Source organism: Lipophrys pholis, assembly GCF_963383615.2.
Source record: "Lipophrys pholis genome assembly, chromosome: 21".
Taxonomy (NCBI): domain Eukaryota; kingdom Metazoa; phylum Chordata; class Actinopteri; order Blenniiformes; family Blenniidae; genus Lipophrys; species Lipophrys pholis.
The window spans coordinates 24,053,041-24,073,807 of NC_137649.1; the positions used below are offsets into that span (position 1 = coordinate 24,053,041).

Below are 20,767 nucleotides of genomic sequence, written 5' to 3' on the forward strand. Positions count from 1 at the left end.
ATTCTTCCGGTTCCTCTTGTTCCCCTGTTTTCCCTGGTTTTAAGGATTCATCCAGTTCTTTTGTTTCTCTTGGTTCCACCTGTTTCTCTTGATTCTCCTGTTTCACCTGTTTCACCCGGGTCCTCCTGTTTTGTCTTGTTCTTCTGAGTCCCTGACTCCTGGGTGTAGCTCCACAGCCCGCGGGTAGGGGGCAGTGTTCCGCTCCACGCTCCTACACTAACATGGCGGTCTCATGGCAGCACAATATGCTTTTTTAGCGGTGAGTCCCGGTAAAAGTAAGTCGGCAGGAGTTGGTGCGACCCGGCGGGTCCTCTGGTGCAGCGGGTGTCCGGGGTCGGAGCGTCTTCTCGGGGTGTCTCTGACGTGTTCACCGGCCGGGGCTGAGATCGGGACTCGAACCCGGGTGTCCGCGGTCCGTGTCTCCATGTTCGGAGCGCCGTAGTTCAGCCGTCGCCACCGAGGAGGAAGTCAGTTCCGTTCGCAGGGTGAGTTTTTAAACCGTGCAGTAGTCCGGTTCCAGGCGGATTATTACTGCTTATTACCGGAAATCCTCCGTTTATCCGCTGCGTTAGCTTCCTCTATTAGCTCTGCTGCTACAACCCGATCTGACTCACTGATCATGACTACCGCTTCAAAAACTCACGATTTCACAATTTCACACCACACACTCATTAAAGTCAAGCCGAATTAAAAAGCGACTTGAATTTATTAAGAATGTGTGTTATTAATCTCCATGTGACACGTGTGTGTTTGGCAGGAGTTAAAAGCAGGTAAAACGCTATTATTTTTGAATGGGGTTTGGTTTGACAGGCTCAGGCGTCTTACTGGTTCACTTCACTTCAGCAGGAACTATTGTGAACTACTGAACAAGCTCTCTAGTAATACTATAGTTCACCTCTATTAGAAGTATTTACAGTTTAATCAGCAGCCAGGAAGCAGCAGTGTGATGAAATATGGCAGCATAATGATTCTTGATCAATTTTGTCTTTAATCTGTTGGTGAGTTTTTAATATGTTAATTCTTGTAAAATTCAGGCCCCATTTCCACGACAACCATTCAAGGGAAAACTCATCTTGTTTGCTTCTTTGTTTTAGAAACATTTCATGTTTTCCTCGGGTGATGAAGTTGCTGCTGTTGTACCAACTATCCTTCTCCTCCTCTTGATGTTTTGTATGAACATAATTGTTTTTCTTACTTTTGTCATTCTCATTAATTTTAAAGAATCTCCAAACCGCCGATATTGCTCGTACTCTCTTGGTACCGCCGACGTTGCTGACGGATGATGTCACCTTATACTCGCCCACGATCTTCAATATTCATGCTTACTTTGAAACCTTTCCGGCGTGTTGCATGAAACCTAAAAAAAACATAAATTCCCTGTTTTTGTTTTTTAATTTGCTGTCTGTCGTCAGTCGGAGAAGGAACCTGCTCCACACATGAGGAACAACCGCAGGAGACAAACGTAGCACCAGAACCTGGACCTGATGGATCCTGTAGACACGGGACAAGAGACCATGGACTTCAAGAGCCTTGCTGCAGGTCAGTACCGCTCTCTGAACAACAAGCGTCAGGCCGACAACAAGCGTCAGGCAGACAACAAGCGTCAGGCAGACAACAAGCGTCAGGCAGACAACAAGCGTCAGGCCGACAACAAGCGTCAGGCGGACAACAAGCGCCAGGCCGACAACAAGCGTCAGGCAGACAACAAGCGTCAGGCGGACAACAAGCGTCAGGCGGACAACAAGCGTCAGGCGGACAACAAGCGTCAGGCAGACAACAAGCATCAGGCAGACAACAAGCATTAGGCAGACAACAAGCGTCAGGCAGACAACAAGCGTCAGGCCGACAACAAGCGTCAGGCGGACAACAGGCGCCAGGCCGACAACAAGCGTCAGGCAGACAACAAGCGTCAGGCGGACAACAAGCGTCAGGCGGACAACAAGCGTCAGGCGGACAACAAGCGTCAGGCAGACAACAAGCATTAGGCAGACAACAAGCGTCAGGCCGACAACAAGCGTCAGGCCGACAACAAGCGTCAGGCCGACAACAAGCGCCAGGCCGACAACAAGCGTCAGGCAGACAACAAGCGTCAGGCCGACAACAAGCGTCACGCAGACAACATGTGTCACGCAGACAACAAGTGCCAGGCAGACAACAGGCGTCAGGCAGACAACAAGCGTCAGGCGGACAACAAGCGTCAGGCGGACAACAAGCGTCAGGCGGACAACAAGCGTCAGGCGGACAACAAGCGTCAGGCAGACAACAAGCATTAGGCAGACAACAAGCGTCAGGCCGACAACAAGCGTCAGGCCGACAACAAGCGTCAGGCCGACAACAAGCGCCAGGCCGACAACAAGCGTCAGGCAGACAACAAGCGTCAGGCCGACAACAAGCGTCACGCAGACAACATGTGTCACGCAGACAACAAGTGCCAGGCAGACAACAGGCGTCAGGCAGACAACAAGCGTCAGGCCGACAACAAGCATCAGGCCGACAACAGGCGCCAGGCCGACAACAGGCGTCAGGCAGACAACAAGCGCCAGGCAGACAACAAGCGTCAGGCAGACAACAAGCGCCAGGCAGACAACAAGCGCCAGGCAGACAACAGGCGTCAGGCAGACAACAAGCGTCAGGCCGACAACAAGCATCAGGCAGACAACAGGCGCCAGGCCGACAACAAGCGCCAGGCCGACAACAAGCGCCAGGCAGACAACAAGCGCCAGGCCGACTACAAGCGTCAGGCAGACAACAGGCGCCAGGCCGACAACAAGCGCCAGGCAGACAACAAGCGCCAGGCAGACAACAAGCGCCAGGCAGACAACAGGCGTCAGACAGACAACAAGCGCCAGGCAGACAACAAGCGCCAGGCAGACAACAAGCGTCAGGCCGACAACAAGCGTCAGGCGGACAACAGGCGCCAGGCCGACAACAAGCGTCAGGCGGACAACAAGCGTCAGGCGGACAACAAGCGTCAGGTGGACAACAAGCGTCAGGCGGACAACAAGCGTCAGGCAGACAACAAGCATTAGGCAGACAACAAGCATTAGGCAGACAACAAGCGTCAGGCAGACAACAAGCGTCAGGCAGACAACAAGCGTCAGGCAGACAACAAGCGTCAGGCCGACAACAGGCGTCAGGCGGACAACAGGCGCCAGGCCGACAACAGGCGTCAGGCGGACAACAAGCGTCAGGCTGACAACAAGCGTCAGGCGGACAACAAGCGTCAGGCAGACAACAAGCGCCAGGCAGACAACAAGCGCCAGGCAGACAACAGGCGTCAGGCAGACAACAAGCGTCAGGCCGACAACAAGCATCAGGCAGACAACAGGCGCCAGGCCGACAACAAGCGCCAGGCAGACAACAAGCGCCAGGCAGACAACAAGCGCCAGGCCGACAACAAGCGCCAGGCAGACAACAAGCGCCAGGCAGACAACAAGCGCCAGGCAGACAACAGGCGTCAGGCAGACAACAAGCGCCAGGCAGACAACAAGCGCCAGGCAGACAACAGGCGCCAGGCCGACAACAAGCGTCAGGCCGACAACAAGCGCCAGGCAGACAACAGGCGCCAGGCCGACAACAAGCGTCAGGCAGACAACAAGCGCCAGGCAGACAACAGGCGTCAGGCAGACAACAAGCGCCAGGCAGACAACAAGCGCCAGGCAGACAACAGGCGCCAGGCCGACAACAAGCGTCAGGCCGACAACAAGCGTCAGGCCGACAACAAGCGCCAGGCAGACAACAGGCGCCAGGCCGACAACAAGCGTCAGGCCGACAACAAGCGTCAGGCCGACAACAAGCGCCAGGCAGACAACAGGCGTCAGGCAGACAACAAGCGTCAGGCCGACAACAAGCATCAGGCAGACAACAGGCGCCAGGCCGACAACAAGCGCCAGGCAGACAACAAGCGCCAGGCAGACAACAAGCGCCAGGCCGACAACAAGCGCCAGGCAGACAACAAGCGCCAGGCAGACAACAAGCGCCAGGCAGACAACAGGCGTCAGGCAGACAACAAGCGCCAGGCAGACAACAAGCGCCAGGCAGACAACAGGCGCCAGGCCGACAACAAGCGTCAGGCCGACAACAAGCGCCAGGCAGACAACAGGCGCCAGGCCGACAACAAGCGTCAGGCCGACAACAAGCGTCAGGCCGACAACAAGCGCCAGGCAGACAACAGGCGTCAGGCAGACAACAAGCGTCTGGCCGACAACAAGCATTAGGCAGACAACAAGCGTCTTCAACAAGGGGTACCACTCGGGGTACCACTCTTCAACGATGATAGTACTTCTGTATATGGAATAGGATTTTTTTCTCTGTAGTACCAGCTTTCCATGGTCATACAGTGACATCTAGTGGTCCAACATGGTATGTACTGTATAATTGATATATAGATCTTGTGACCAACCAACCGGACGAGTAAAAAAAGTCCAAGTTAGAATCCTGAAAATACGATTTTCAAGTCTTTTTTTATTTATTTTTTTAAACGAGAGTAATTCTTGGGTTTGGAGTCAGGCTCCGTTTGAATTCTAGTAACGTCCAGAACTTCTGGCACTTTTTCTTTGTTTTTGTTTAAAAGAAATTTAAAACTGCATATTTTTGTGGTCCTGCAGAAAATGGGAAGCCATCAGAGCCGAGTCCGGAGGAGACGCCCACCTCGACGCGGCGCCAACGCAGGAGGAATCCCAAATACACCGACTATGAAACCGACGACGGGACTCTCAGCAAGAGCCTTGAAGAAAAAGCGCGTGCGGGGAGCCCACAGGTCGAAGGTGCAACTCCCGCCAAGACGCCCAAACGGAGGGGGAGGCCTCCTAAAGCCGCCGGAGCGGGAACTCCGGCGAGAGGCAGGAAGACGCCCAAGAAGACCCCCGCCAGGAAGGCGCCGGCGAAAGACGGGACCGCGTCCGGCGATGCAGCGCAGCAGGAAAACGGGACGCCCAAGCCGAAGAGGAAGTACGTGAAGAGGCAGCGCCTGCAGCCGGACGCCGCTGCAGATCCGCCGCGGGACAAAGAGCCGACGGAGCCGGAGGAGGAGGTGCAACCAGGAGGCCGCCGCCGGAGAGGAGCCGCCAGAGCGTAAGCACCTCGCGAAGACTTGCTTGAAATCGCTCGGTTTGATCCCGCCACTCCAACGTACGGCACTTCCTGTGCAACAAAGTGAAACGGTTTGAATCCGACCAGTGAGGCTCCGTTAGGGAAAATTCATTGTTTCTGCATTTTCGTTTCCAAAAAGTTTCACTTCACTTCACTCAACATAACTTAACTCAACATAACTTGACTCAACTTAACTCAACATAACTTGACTCAACATAACGTAACTCAATGTAACATAATTCAACATAACTCAACATAACGTAACTCAATGTAACATAACTCAACATAACTTGACTCAACTTAACTCAACATAACTTGACTCAACATAACTTGGCATAACATAATTTGACTCAACATAACTTGACTCAACTTAACTCAACATAACTTGACTCAACATAACTTGACTCAACTTAACTCAACATAACTCAACATAACGTAACTCAATGTAACATAATTCAACTTAACTCAACATAACTTGACTCAACATAACTTGACTCAACTTAACTCAACATAACTCAACATAACTTGACTCAACATAACGTAACTCAATGTAACATAACTCAACATAACTCAACATAACTTGGCATAATGTTTGAAGAAAAACTTGACTTGTCAGAACTCAACGTAATGCACATTAGCGTTACATCACCCCACGCGGCTCGACGTACTGCGACTCTACGAACTGTTAAGTTACATAACGTGAGCTCACGTGTCGTTGGGTACCCAGCTCTACATAACGAGACGTTACGTGATCGAGCATGACTTGAGTAGATGTCAGTCACCTGAGTGGACGACTTAAAGTAGCGACAACATGAAACGCGACTCAAGCTAACCTACCCTGGTTTAATGCAAAGCAACTTCACGTGAAGTCCAATCTGATCCGATCAGCATCAAAACTCAACCAAGTTAATCCGACTGAACGCGGTGAAGCCAAACCTCGACTGAGAGCGGCGGGTAAAGCAGCCGACCACCGGAAGTCATTTCTGACGCGGACGTCTGAAGACCTCCACCAACTGCCCGGACCGATCGGATCGGAGCAGAATTGTTGGTAAAATCCGCGGTCGCGGCTCAGATTGGTCCGATTTTGTGTTCAGTTCCAGGACGGCGCAGATTCAGCTCGTACAGTGTCCAAAAACAAATATTTAATTCCCGTCTCAGTCGTGAACAGAGTGACGTCCTTAACGACCCTGACGGCCGGACATCGTGAAGCTGTCGGCGAGGATCGCCGTCTCATTCCGACTTGTTGACGGATTTGTTGCCGTCCCCGCAGGGCCTTGAAGTACCTCCACGCTTTGGCCACCGAGGTTCTGAACTATGGCGGAGACGAGCCGGACTCCCCGCCGGGAGCCAGCAGCGCGGAGAGGACGACCCCGCCGGGCGGCCGAGGTACAAGTCCTCCATTTTCCATCAGTCGGAGCTCGGCGTGCCGCCGCCACCTCTGACCGCCGTCGTCTTTCTGTTCCCACAGCGTGGAAAGGCCGCCGGAGGAAGCGTCTGGACAGCGACGCCGCCGAGGACGACGACTTCGTGCCGGAAGACGACGGGGAGGCTGAGGAGATGAATGCCGAGGAAGACGAGGAGGAGGGGGGGGCGGAGGATGAAGACGAGGACATGGACCTGGACTCAGACGCCACACCGCGGAGGAGAAGTTCTGCAGGTTTCCACAACAATGTGCGTGTTTCTGTCTTTTCACCAGAAACATTGCTGTGTAATACATGAGCGGCCTGCAGGGGGCGCCGTGGCAGGAGGCGGCGCCGCGACAGATCAGCTTAGAGGAGAAATGGTGCTGTTTTACATCCGCCGTCCCGTTTACACCACAACGTTTAGTCGTTGCGGTTTGGGAATCGGACCGGCAGGACGGCGAATGAAAACACCTTATTGACGTCTAACTGGTTACGGGAAAAAAACTGATGGAGTTAAACACGGAAAAGTAGCGCACGGTGGAACGTTTTTTCAAAATAAAAGTCTTTATACCATCTTTGCCGCCCAGGACCAGATGGTCCCCCGGGCCGGTACCAGAATCGTTGTGTAAATGTGGACACACGCCTCGTTTCCGCCGCACAGAATGCGGCGCGACGGTAAAGCAAAGCGAACCCAGACCCAAATCTGTTTCCGGTTCCGGTTCCGGTTCCGGTTCCGGTTCCACCAACCGAGAGTTGAAATGTAGGCGGGGTTGAACGACGCAGGCGTGTGACGTCATAACGCAACACAGCTGCGTTCTGCTCCTCCTTATCGGACCCGTTCCGTAGTGCCGGGTACAACCATGGAAAGTAAACCCTTCGGTACCGTTCTTTTGGTACCGTCCAGAACCTTTGCTGTGAGAACACAAGAAAACCTGAACCGTGGCGTTCCGTCACTTCCTGGACGGTGGAAACGAGGCGTCAGTGTCCAGGACCAGGTTTTCTGTTTTAGTTTCTTATTTTGTTTTCTTATTATTGATTCATTACAGAAATGGGACATTTCAAACATTTTGTGCGATCACACACACACACACACACACACACACACACACACACACACACACACACACACACACACACACACACACACAACATGCTCGAAAAGGAGGAAAAAGTAAAACTTATCAAGTACTACCTTTTCTCCAATATTCAGTAGTTATACTTTGTAATTCTCTTTCTCTATAAAGATCAGTTCCCATTATATATGTAAATATAGCAGAAAGTCATTATCCGCAGAACAGCAGAGAAAATCTCTTCCTCCTCTCTTCTCCTCCTCAAAGCTCCAGAATGTAAAGACCAACATATAGAAGTATATTATATATTCACTTTACCTGGTGGTGTTTTTTCTCTTCCCGCAGACGTGGACCAAGTCCAGCAGCGGATTCCCTCCGAACTTCATGAGGTCCGTCTGGGAATCGGCCGAGCTCACCAGGAAACAGTGAGTGTTCGGGTCACCTGCAGGTGGCGCCGTCACTTTTCTCATTTCTTCTTCTTTCCTTTGGTTTTTCCACAAGAATCAAAGTCGCACTTTTGGGTTAGAAACGGAGTGTTTGACAGAAACGAACGGACTGAATTAAAAAAAAAAGTAAAATAAATGAATAAATAAAGCAGATTAATATCTAACAATAAAAATGGACCTGCAGATCATGTTTAACCATTAAAATGTTTATTTATTTAATTTATTTTGGGGTTTTCTCCTTTTTTTTCTTTCTTTCTTTTCATTAAAACGTTTATTTCGACACCATTAATACAGATTTTTACTGTGTGTGTGTGTGTGTGTGTGTGTGTGTGTGTGTGTGTGTGTGTGTGTGTGTGTGTGTGTGTGTGTGTGTGTGTGTGTGTGTGTGTGTGTATGTGTGTGTGTGTGTGTTCATTCCAGCCGGGAGCAGCACTACAGCAGCTGGGTGTTCCCGGACTGGATCCCCTCCTCCGCGGACTGGACTCCCGTCCCGTCCAGGTAAGGTTCAGGGAATTATTCCCGCTTCACTCGGGAAAACAAACGGGAAACACTCGTGAGAGGTTTCTGGTGACGATTCAAACTCGAGGAAACCGCTCGTGTTGTAGTCGAGACCCGAGTACCAGTACGAGTACTTGCTGATACCGAGTACTGATATGCTACTGTATCCTGTAGCTGCTAATGAGAGTAGCAGTGCTTTAATCCTGTTTAGCATGTAGCATGTAGCATCGCTGGTGTGTGAGTCTGAAACCTTTTAGCATGTAGCATCGCTGGTGTGTGAGTCTGAAACTCTTTAGCATGTAGCATGTAGCATCGCTTGTGTGTGAGTCTGAAACTTTTTAGCATGTAGCATGTAGCATCACTGGTGTGTGAGTCTGAAACTTTTTAGCATGTAGCATCGCTGGTGTGTGAGTCTGAAACTCTTTAGCATGTAGCATGTAGCATTGCTTGTGTGTGAGTCTGAAACTCTGTAGCATGTAGCATCGCTTGTGTGTGAGTCTGAAACTCTGTAGCATGTAGCATGTAGCATCGCTTGTGTGTGAGTCTGAAACTCTGTAGCATGTAGCATCGCTTGTGTGTGAGTCTGAAACTCTGTAGCATGTAGCATCGCTTGTGTGTGAGTCTGAAACTCTGTAGCATGTAGCATCGCTGGTGTGTGAGTCTGAAACTCTTTAGCATGTAGCATGTAGCATCGCTTGTGTGTGAGTCTGAAACTGTAGCATGTAGCTTCGCTTGTGTGTGAGTTTGAAACTCTTTAGCATGTAGCATGTAGCATCGCTGGTGTGTGAGTCTGAAACTGTAGCATGTAGCTTCGCTTGTGTGTGAGTTTGAAACTCTTTAGCATGTAGCATGTAGCATCGCTGGTGTGTGAGTCTGAAACTCTGTAGCATGTAGCATGTAGCTGTACCTTCAAACACCTGCATTGCCGTCCGAACCAGGCCCGTCTGCGTTGAGTGTCCAGGTTCTCCCTGAGCCGGTTCTTCCTTGCTGCTCAGGATTCCGCCGATGATCCAGTTCAGTTCATTGATCGCTAACGAGCTCGTCGCTCGATGCCGAAGCTCCGTTGACGTGGAAACATGTGGAATGTTTGTTCCTCAGTGACGTGGAGAAGTACCTTCCTCAGGAGCGTCAGTCGGCGGCGTTCAGGGTGTCCAGAGAAGGTCTGAAGAAGGAGGCGGAGCCTGTGCAGCGTCTGGGCAGGTTCGTCTCCAGCGGCACAGTGACGGGTAGTCAGAGTAGTCAAGGTAGTCAAGGTAGTCAGGGTAGTCAGAGTAGTCAGAGTAGTCAAGGTAGTCAGAGTAGTCAGAGTAGTCAAGGTAGTCAAGGTAGTCAGAGTAGTCAGAGTAGTCAAGGTAGTCAAGGTAGTCAGGGTAGTCAGAGTAGTCAAGGTAGTCAAGGTAGTCAGGGTAGTCAGAGTAGTCAAGGTAGTCAAGGTAGTCAGAGTAGTCAAGGTAGTCAGAGTAGTCAGAGTAGTCAGGGTAGTCAGAGTAGTCAAGGTAGTCAAGGTAGTCAGGGTAGTCAGGGTAGTCAGAGTAGTCAGGGTAGTCAAGGTAGTCAAGGGAGTCAGAGTAGTCAGGGTAGTCAGAGTCTAGCTAACGCTGAATTGAAATGAATGAAATATTTTGCTTATTCGTTTTAATTATAAATATGATTTATTTTTTAATTTCCAGTATCTTACAGTACTGACAGGAATTTGTGCTTTTTATCGCCCAAATGACTCAACATCGCCATCTCCTGGTATGGCAGAGAGGCTGCACAGGTCACTTACTCCTGCGTTGTCTTACTTTGAAGGCCACACCCCTTCGTGAAGACCACACCCCCTCCCGAAGGCCACACCCCCTCCTTAGCTTAGTGAGAATTCCAACGCTCCTTCTGGAGTTGTCCCTACCTACCCTACCCCAGTGCTCACGGCACGTCACTGGTTACAAAAACATACAAACAACAGCGGCAACTCGTGGCCCAACATGCTGACGACGTCGTTTTCTGAGTTTGTGACGTTTCCATGGAAACCGGCGTAGTTTTGAAAACGTGAAACTCTTTGTGAAACGCGGCGGTGTCACCAGGTCCTGAAGCTGTTCCTGCGTCCTCCAGGTTCGAAGCGTCGCCGCCTCACCCGCTGCGCTGGGACACGTCGCTGTTCGCCGGCGGGCCGGTCTGGGCTCTGGAGTGGTGCCCCACCCCCGACGGCGCCGCCGCCGCCACCCAGTACCTGGCGTTGGCCTGCCACAGAGGGATGGACGACCAGCACCGCGTCAACCAGACGTACGTGGGCGCCGGACTCGTCCAGCTGTGGGACGTCAGCAAGCTGGACTACAACAAAGAGTACGGACGCAAAGAACCATTCAGACCTTTGTTCTCCACTGAGGATCCAATCAGATGTTTACTTTAGGAGAAAACATCTTTTGATTTCAGCCTTTAGTTTCCACGGTTCTTGTCTTCTGCTCACGTTTTCTCCTTCGTCTTGTGGCTCTGCAGACCGGACCAGCGGCCGTCCCTGAGCTACGCTCTGGGCCAGGACCAGGGCTTCATCTGGCATCTGAAGTGGTGTCCCGCAGGGTGCTGGGAGCCGCCCGCCTCGTCCCGGGAGGTGGGTACACCCGGTCCAGCCCCCAAACAAACCTGCTGTAATTTACAGATGTTCCTGAACGCCCCACTCGGCCAGCAAATATAGACGCTGTAATTTACAGATGTTCCTGAACGCCCCACTCAGCCAGCAAATATAGACACTGTAATTTACAGATGTTCCTGAACGCCCCACTCGGCCAGCAAATATAGACTTTGTAATTTACAGATGTTCCTGAACGCCCCACTCAGCCAGCAAATATAGACACTGTAATTTACAGATGTTCCTGAACGCCCCACTCGGCCAGCAAATATAGACTTTGTAATTTACAGATGTTCCTGAACGCCCCACTCAGCCAGCAAATATAGACACTGTAATTTACAGATGTTCCTGAACGCCCCACTCGGCCAGCAAATATAGACACTGTAATTTACAGATGTTCCTGAATGCCCCACTCAGCCAGCAAATATAGACACTGTAATTTACAGATGTTCCTGAACGCCCCACTCGGCCAGCAAATATAGATGTTGTTATTTACAGATGTTCCTGAATGCTTCACTTGAAGTAAACAGATGTGTGGATTTTACAGATGTCCCTGAACGCCTCACTCATGGGGCTTACATGTTGGTGTTGTAGTTTCTGGATGTTTCGAGAGTTGGAACAAAGTTGTTGATACGGTCTCCTCCTCCTCCTCCTCCTCCTCCTCCTCTTCCTCCTCCCCTCTGAAGCCTCCCCTCCTGTCCAGACTGGGTCTCCTCGCCGTGGCCTCCTCCAATGGCGTGGTCTCGGTCTACAGCCTGCCGCACCCGGACGCCCTGCTCTCACACGGGAAGCTGACAAACTCCGGTAAGACTCCGGAACACCTGAACTCCGTCCTCCAGATCTGGAAAATGGTTCCGAATGTTCTCCAACATTTAATCACTCACCTCGTTGTTCTTTTGGAAGTTTGGGTCAAAGGAGCCACACGTTACTGAAAAGACGAGTAGGAACCAAAGAAAAAGATGTTGATGTTGTGAGGTGAAGGTTTTATTGTGGCAGCGAGGTCCCGCCTCCTCGTTTCCTGTGAATAACACCTGGAGCGTTGCGGTGCAGCGAGCTGTCTGTCCTGCAGGGGGCAGCGTTGGCCTTCTGGTTCTAGATCCCTGTTCAGAACAGGTCCGCAGAGAGACTGAGACTCAGATTATTGCTGCGCTGCCATTGCCTTTAAAAAATGATTTTTAAAAAACAGATTATTTTATGCCTAATTCTTTCAGTGACAATGAGGTGATGATAATATTACACTTCTAAACATCACGTTGGTTCAGTACCGAGATAAAGATGGATTAATTAATGTTAAACATGAGAAGTTAACAAAAGTGTCCAGAGTTAATTTATGGACAAAATATACATATAATCTGATGTTAGAGGAGGAAGATGCTCTGTAATCTGGATTAATCTGCTTTAAATTAATTTTAACAATGTCTATTGAGGTTCTGAATCTTGAAATTGAAAATCCAAACTTTATGAAACAAACATTTGGATGTGATGCTGACCATGATCACGCCACTGTTTTAATCCCAGACATGAACGGTAGATAATCCATATAGATGCTGATCAGTTGGATTTTAATCAAATTATTAATGCTTTTCACATGAAGTGGAGGATTCAGCAGGTGATCCATCAAGCAGTCTGGACTTACTGATCGTTAAAGAAAAGACCGTAACCACGACGACCTGCGTCTGCAGAATGAGAGCCCGTCGACCATAAAAACATAAATCAATAAAATCCTCTGGTGCTGGAGCAGCAGACTCTCCAGGTCGCTGGGATTATGGACCCGGTTGTCGGGTGTCTTCAGCTCACTGCCTCAGGTGCTCGCTGATAGACGACCGTACCGCCCACATTAATGGCCGCCTTATCTGCCACATCACACACACACACACACACACACACACACACACACACACACACACACCCTCCTGTCTTCGGCGCTACGCGCTAATCTGAGTGTCGACATGTCGGGTCACGTCCCATCATCGTTTGGAGCCCGTCTCCCCGAGTGCCACTGCCTGATAACGCCTCGCTTGGTGAAGGCTGATTCTGCTGATTCTGCTGATTCACCTCAGAAGGCTTTTGTTCTCCTCACAGTCCCAGGTCGGTGGGAACCACCGCATGAGCTCAGAAACACTCCTGAAAACCTTCGCCTGAAAACAATTCTGAGAAACCATCTTCTGCAATCTCTTTGTCCCTGAACACTTTTATAAACCATTGTCCCTGAACACTTTTATAAACCATTGTCCCTGAACACTTCTATAAACCATTGTCCCTGAACACTTCTATAAACCATTGTCACTGAACACTTTTATTAACCATTGTCACTGAACACTTCTATAAACCATTGTCACTGAACACTTCTATAAACCATTGTCACCGAACACTTTTATTAACCATTGTCACCGAACACTTCTATAAACCATTGTCCCTGAACACTTCTATAAACCATTGTCACCGAACACTTCTATAAACCATTGTCCCTGAACACTTTTATAAACAATTTTCACCGAACACTTTTATAAACCATTGTCACCGAACACTTTTATTAACCATTGTCACCGAACACTTCTATAAACCATTGTCCCTGAACACTTCTATAAACCATTGTCACTGAACACTTTTATAAACCATTGTCACCGAACACTTCTATAAACCATTGTCCCTGAACACTTTTATAAACAATTTTCACCGAACACTTTTATTAACCATTGTCACCGAACATGTTTATAAACCATTGTCACCGAACACTTTTATAAACCATTGTCACCGAACACTTTTATTAACCATTGTCACCGAACACTTCTATAAACCATTGTCACTAAACACTTATATAAACCATTGTCACCGAACACTTCTATAACCCATTGTCACCGAACACTTCTATAAACCATTGTCACTAAACACTTCTATAAACCATTGTCACTAAACACTTATATAACCCATTGTCACCGAACACTTATATAAACCATTGTCACTAAACACTTCTATAAACCATTGTCACTAAACACTTATATAAACCATTGTCACTAAACACTTCTATAAACCATTGTCACCGAACACTTCTATAACCCATTGTCACCGAACACTTCTATAAACCATTGTCACTAAACACTTCTATAAACCATTGTCACTAAACACTTATATAACCCATTGTCACCGAACACTTATATAAACCATTGTCACTAAACACTTCTATAAACCATTGTCACCGAACACTTATATAAACCATTGTCCCTGAACACTTCTATAAACCATTGTCCCTGAACACTTCTATAAACCATTGTCACCAAGCACATCGTAAACCATTGTCTGTGAACACTTTGACCAGGTGAAAGTAACTTTCCCAGTTTTCATCACATCTTTTGTAAAAAGGTTCCGCTTCATGAGTTTCTGGGGAGATCCCTCCTCAGTGACGAGTGCAGACGGGTCGGTTCAGTTTGGTTCAGTTCAGTTTGGTTCGGGTCGGGTCGGGTTGGGTTGGAGCGGGTCGGTCCAGGTGGGCCGTTGGCTGATGGGATCAAAGGTGACATTGGCAGGGAGAGAGATAAGTGTCTGCGTCCGCCTCGTCTCCTCGCTGCTCGTGGCTGATAATTACTAATGGCTTTTGTCCATCCAGTCAGCAGAGTGGTGGAGGAGGAGGGGTGGTGGAGGAGGAGGGGTGGAGGAGGAGGAGGGGGGGTGGAGGAGGAGGAGGGGTGGAGGAGGAGGGGTGGAGGAGGAGGAGGGGGGGTGGAGGAGGAGGAGGGAGGGTGGAGGAGGAGGGGTGGAGGAGGAGACAGAAGGCAGAGTCTGAGGCGGCGGTGACGGGAGCTCACATAATTTACGGCGCCGCTCTCCATCAGACAAGGATCTGTAATTGAAATGACAAAGAAGATGCATCACCGCCGTTTGTTTGTGTTTGAGGCGGAGGAGGCGTTTCTTCTCCTCCGTCACTTCGTCCTTCGTTCACACAGAATCCTCTTTCAATTCCCCGTCGACACCGGGAGGTTTGGGAAACGGCGTTTACACGGAAACGGCAGAAACACTGTAGTTTTCATTTTGGTCCACTAGTGTGTGCTGTTGTCTGTTTTTGTAATGGAACCACTCACACATACAAGTAGAGAGTACAAGTACTCCTGAAATGCTATTAAGCCTAATTAATACTCCAAACGCAAACAATACACGAAGCCTCGGTGTCGACTGTATGTCACCTCCAACAGCCACACAGGCTACATTAGCATAGCACATAGCATCTCTCTACGCTCTGTGCTATGCTAATGTAGCCTGCAGACCGAGCAGCTAGGAATGAGAGTATCAGTCACTTTAATCATGTTTAGCATGTAGCATGTAGCATCGCTGGTGTGTGAGCGTGAAACTCTTTAGCATGTAGCATGTAGCATCGCTGGTGTGTGAGCCCATTGTCTCTTTGTAATGTTTTGTGTCTCTACAGGTAAAGAAACTCCTACAGTATTCAAGGTACACACACACACACACACACACACACACACACACACACACACACACAATGACATCAAGTAATGAGAAGTGTCATTTATTTATGAATTGATATATTTACAAATGATCATCAGATATTGAGAATTTTCATGTATTTACAGTCCATGGTGATAGAGACAATTATGTAATGAGAAGCCGTGTTAATGAGAGATGATCATCTGTTAATGATAATCTGTGTTACTGAGAGATTATAAGTTGTGTAAATGAGAGTCTGAGTATGAGAAGCTGTTCCTCATACTCCCCCTGCTGCTGCAGGTTCGGCCGGTGGTGAGTCTGAAGCTGGGTTCCTTCCGCGCTCCTCGCCTCCAGCGCAGCGGCATGGCGCTGTCCATGGACTGGCTGCCGCTGAAGCCGCACAACGTCATCGCCGTCGGATTCTACGATGGTACGAACACACCTCACCTCACCCCACCTCACCTCATCTCACCTCACCTCACCTCACCTCACCTCACCTCACCTCACCCCACCCCACCCCACCTCACCTCACCCCACCCCACCCCACCCCACCTCACCTCACCTCACCTCACGTCACCTTACCCCACCTCACCTCACCCCACCCCACCTCACCTTACCCCACCTCACCTCACCTCACCTCACGTCACCTTACCCCACCTCACCTCACCTCACCTCACCTCACCTCACCTCACCCCACCCCACCTCACCTTACCCCACCTCACCTTACCCCACCTCACCCCACCTCACCTCACCTCACGTCACCTTACCCACCTCACCCCACCTCACCTTATCCCACCTCACCTTACCCCACCTCACCTCACCCCACCTCACCTCACCTCACCTCACCTCACCTCACCTCACCCCACCCCACCCCACCCCACCCCACCTCACCTCACCTCACCTCACCCCACCCCACCCCACCCCACCCCACCTCACCTCACCTCACCTCACCCCACCCCACCTCACCCCACCTCACCTCACCTCACCTTATCCCACCTCACCTTACCCCACCTCACCTCACCTCACCTCACCTCACCTCACCTCACCCCACCCCACCCCACCTCACCTCACCTCACCTCACCTCACCTCACCCCACCCCACCTCACCTCACCTCACCTCCCCTCACCCCACCCCAGTCTGTGATCAGAGCCGCCGCACCCAGAATCTGTTAACATGACGACAATTCCAAGTTAAAACGCAAATCTCCTGCAGAGTTCTGGGCGTCCGTTTCCACGACAACGGAGCTCAGAGTCACTGAAAACACGTCTCCGTGGAAACAGAATAAAACACCAGACTTTTCTGAAATGAACGATGCGTTTTCACTTGACGTCATGTTTGGTGTGACCTCACCTGTATTGCACCCCCCCCCCCCCCTCCCCCCCCACCAGGGATTGTGGGTCTGTGGGATCTGACCACCACGTCTGCTCTGCTGCGAGTCCGAGACGCCGCCGGGCCGATGAGTCTGCTGCCGTACCGCTGCTTCCTGGCCCACCACAACGCCGTCCGGACCCTCTCCTTCTGCCCCGCCTCCAGGTCGGTGAGGCTCCGCCCACATCACCATCTCAAGATCGCGCGCGTGCGTGCGTGCGTGCGTGCGTGCGTGCGTGCGTGCGTGTGTGTGTGTGCGTTCACCTCCGACTCCCAGCAGGTTAGTCAGCTAACAGGTTAGGTTGCCCTTGCTACAACAGGCAAAGTGTTGCGTTTCCATGACGACTGGGGGAGTGTTGTTTCCATGACGACGAGTGTTGAAAATGCGAAACTTTTCCGACACAGAAATGCAAAAACGATGTTTTTCACTTGAAATGCGGCGTGATGACGTCTTTGCTCCTCAGCGACTGTAAACCAACAGACTTCCTTCAGAGTTTCTCTTTTGAAGTTCGTCTGTGTCTTTAAGCAGATTTCTGGAATCTCCTCGTGAACTTTCCATTTGCCCTCCCCCCCCCCCCCCCCCCCCGGCTGAGCAGTCGCCCCCGAGGCTCATAACCTGCGTAGGAACGTCTGCGTGTAATTAATGTCGCCATTAACGCTCAGCGCGGCGACATCGTTCATCTCGGAGCCGATCCTGAGGAGCCGCCGTGTTACTCCGGGTCCAGATCTTTAAAACCTGAAGGGGGAGGGGGGGGAGTGTCTGGGCCACTGCTCTTTAATTACACAGCTATGTAAAGGTAGATAAAACTGCTCCTCTGTTTCCTCCGGTACCTCCTTCCTGCTCCGCTCTCCTCCTGTCCGACCATCGATCCGCCGTTTGTTTTATGTGCCGACGCTTCCTGTCGCCTCGGATCGATGAACCAGGAAAGATGAACTGAACTCACATCTTCCACGTCCAGCTGAGACACGACTGGGTGCAGGTTTCAGTTCTGGATTCTGACTGGACGCTTGGAGTCGCAACCTTTTGAAAACGCTTGTTGACAACCAAACCCTGCTACGTCGTTTTCAGTGTTCCTGCCGTTCCCATGGAAACAGATATCGTTTTCAGAACGTCAACGTGTAAATGTGAAACTTTCCTGAAACGAGGTGAGTTTTCACTTGAACCGTCGTCGTGGAAACGGGGCCTCAGTTCCAGTGGGAGGAACTCTTTTGGTTTCCCGCTCCAAACGAAGCGGAAACAGTTTGTAGACGACTACTTCCTGTTCCAACATGGCCGCTCCACGGTCCAGTGTCTGAACGGTGGAAAACTTCCTCTGGAGGTCACTCCAGGTCACGTGTGAGGGCAGGCGAGCAAATACTTTTGGCAACACAGTGTGTCTTTCCATGTGAGAGTGAGTGTTTTGTCTCGTACGTTTGTCAGATTCCTGCTGGTGACGGCCGGCGACGATCACAGCGTGAAGACCTGGGACCTGCGGCGACTCTGGGATCCCATCACGGTCCAGAAACGACTGCTGGCCAACGAAGTCCAGTGGCTGCTGAAAGCTCCAGGACTCCTGGTGGCGCAGGAGAGCGCCTTCGCTTCGTACGTCCACACACTGCTAATGCTAATGCTAAGTGGAAAACAGCAACCGCACTTTGTCGCTTAAAACATTGTCGTGTAAACAGGATCTAAGGGTGCGTTCACATCCCCCTCTTTGATCCGGATCAGAGTCTCCTCAGGGACAAACTGTTTGGTTTGGGCGACGTGAACACTTTCTAGAGGGCGGGGCTAGAGGATGTGATGTAGAGCGCAATGCATTCTGGGGCGTAAACATTCAAAGCTAACCGCACGAATCAGGAGAAGCAGAAGAAAAAGTTGGAAAATATCTTGTCAGGCAGAGGAGGACGTAAAGAGGAGGAAGTGGAGAGGAGGAAGTGGAGAGGAGGAAGTAGAGAGTAAGTAGAGAGGAGGAAGTGGAGAGGAGGAAGTAGAGAGGAGGAAGTAGAGAGCATGAAGTAGAGAGCAGGAAGTAGAGAGGAGGAAGTAGAGAGGAGGAAGTGGAGAGGAGGAAGTGGAGAGGAGGAAGTAGAGAGCATGAAGTAGAGAGCAGGAAGTAGAGAGGAGGAAGTAGAGAGGAAGAAGTAGAGAGCAGGAAGTAGAGAGGAGGAAGTGGAGAGGAGGAAGTAGAGAGGAGGAAGTAGAGAGCAGGAAGTAGAGAGCAGAAAGTAGAGAGGAGGACGTAAAGAGGAGGAAGTAGAGAGGAGGAAGTGGAGAGGAGGAAGTAGAGAGGAGGAAGTAGCAAGCAGGAAGTGAAGAGGAGGAAGTGGAGAGCAGGAAGTAGAGAGCAGAAAGTAGAGAGGAGGAAGTAGAGAGGAGGAAGTAGCAAGCAGGAAGTGGAGAGGAGGAAGTAGAAAGGAGGACATGGAGAGGAGAAAGTAGAGAGGAGGAAGTAGAGAGGAGGAAGTAGAAAGGAGGACATGGAGAGGAGAAAGTAGAGAAGTAGAAGTGGAGAGGAGGAAGTAGAGAGGAAGAAGATGTTTCTTCTTTACTTCCTCTCTGCTCAGTGTTTGTTTCAGGCCACAGCGCCCCCAAACCAGCAGCTGCTGTAACTGCAGGACGTTTTCCAGCCGGTTTGATCCGGTTTTCTAAAGTGAGCCTGAAGGAACCAGAAGAAGGGGGGAAGGTTCCCCCCATCCCAATGTCAAATGTCCCTGAGACCTCATTTTGGTTCTGAACCTTTCTAAATTCCAAAAAGATTTTTTTCTGACTTTGTGTGACCCTGAGAAGTTGCTGGTTGTGTTGCTGTGTTGGTTGCATTGCTGTGTGACCTTGAGAAGTTGCTGGTTGTGTTGCTGTGTTGGTTGCGTTGCTGTGTGACCTTGAGAAGTTGCTGGTTGTGTTGCTGTGTTGGTTGCGTTGCTGTGTGACCTTGAGAAGTTGCTGGTTGTGTTGCTGTGTTGGTTGCGTTGCTGTGTGACCTTGAGAAGTTGCTGGTCATGTGATCCAGGAAGTGCTCCCTGGGACTGCACTACACCGACTACCACCTGCGCTCCATCATGGTGATTCCTCGAACCACCAACCTGTGGGTGAGTGCTGCTCCGGAGCTGATGGTGCGACTGGAACACAAGCAGAGACTGACTCTTCCTCTTCCTCCTCTTCCTCCCGTCAGTCCATCTCCTACTCTGATTGGCTGCACAGCGTGGTGACATCAGACTCTCTGGGTGACGTCATCCTGGCTCTGTTACCTCAACTCACCTACACTCAGCAGTGCTTGAAACACCTGATAGAGCGACGCTTCGTAAGTTTCATCCCTCCATCATCCATCATCCCTCCATCATCCATCCATCATCCCTCCATCATCCATCCATCATCCCTCCATCATCCCTCCATCATCCATCCATCCGTCCATCACCATCATCTATCTATCTATCTATCTATCTATCTATCTATCTATCTATCTATCTATCTATCTATCTATCTATCTATCTATCTATCTATCTATCTATCTATCTATCTATCTATCTATCTATCTATCTATCTATCTATCTATCTATCCACCGTCTACATCCATCCATCCATCCATCCATCCATCCATCCATCCATCCATCCGAAGGTTTCATCCAGTATCTCTGACTCTCTTCTTCTTCAGCCGATCTTCCTCACATCTGTGGTGCGTCTTGATGCCACTGAAGGAGAGAATGAGGAAGAGGAGAAGGCTGAAGGAGAGGAGGAGGAAGAGGAGAAGGCTGAAGCAGAGGAGGAGGAAGGAGGGAAGCAGCAGGAGGAGGATGTGACTCCAGGTTTTCAGATCCAGAGCTACAGAGAAGCGACGAGGAAGCAGCTGGTCGACCACACAGACAACAACACGG

The 20,767-nt window shown here is 50.4% G+C and overlaps 1 protein-coding gene across 1 annotated transcript in view; it reads left to right on the forward strand.

The window, feature by feature from the left end:
• Positions 1-207: 207 nt before the first annotated feature.
• The window catches only part of gtf3c2 (general transcription factor IIIC, polypeptide 2, beta), a 24,013-nt gene continuing 3,453 nt past the window's right edge, over positions 208-20,767 (forward strand). The window contains exons 1-18 of the mRNA XM_080491309.1: positions 208-485; positions 1,413-1,539; positions 4,608-5,073; positions 6,362-6,477; positions 6,560-6,762; positions 7,910-7,989; positions 8,431-8,508; positions 9,607-9,708; positions 10,600-10,830; positions 10,984-11,095; positions 11,800-11,917; positions 15,531-15,556; positions 15,851-15,980; positions 16,939-17,083; positions 18,339-18,500; positions 19,906-19,984; positions 20,068-20,196; positions 20,548-20,766. Of these exons, the coding sequence (XP_080347435.1) occupies positions 1,485-1,539; positions 4,608-5,073; positions 6,362-6,477; positions 6,560-6,762; positions 7,910-7,989; positions 8,431-8,508; positions 9,607-9,708; positions 10,600-10,830; positions 10,984-11,095; positions 11,800-11,917; positions 15,531-15,556; positions 15,851-15,980; positions 16,939-17,083; positions 18,339-18,500; positions 19,906-19,984; positions 20,068-20,196; positions 20,548-20,766 (2,451 nt within the window). The 5' untranslated portion in view covers positions 208-485; positions 1,413-1,484. The remainder of the gene's footprint in view (positions 486-1,412; positions 1,540-4,607; positions 5,074-6,361; positions 6,478-6,559; positions 6,763-7,909; positions 7,990-8,430; positions 8,509-9,606; positions 9,709-10,599; positions 10,831-10,983; positions 11,096-11,799; positions 11,918-15,530; positions 15,557-15,850; positions 15,981-16,938; positions 17,084-18,338; positions 18,501-19,905; positions 19,985-20,067; positions 20,197-20,547; position 20,767) is intronic.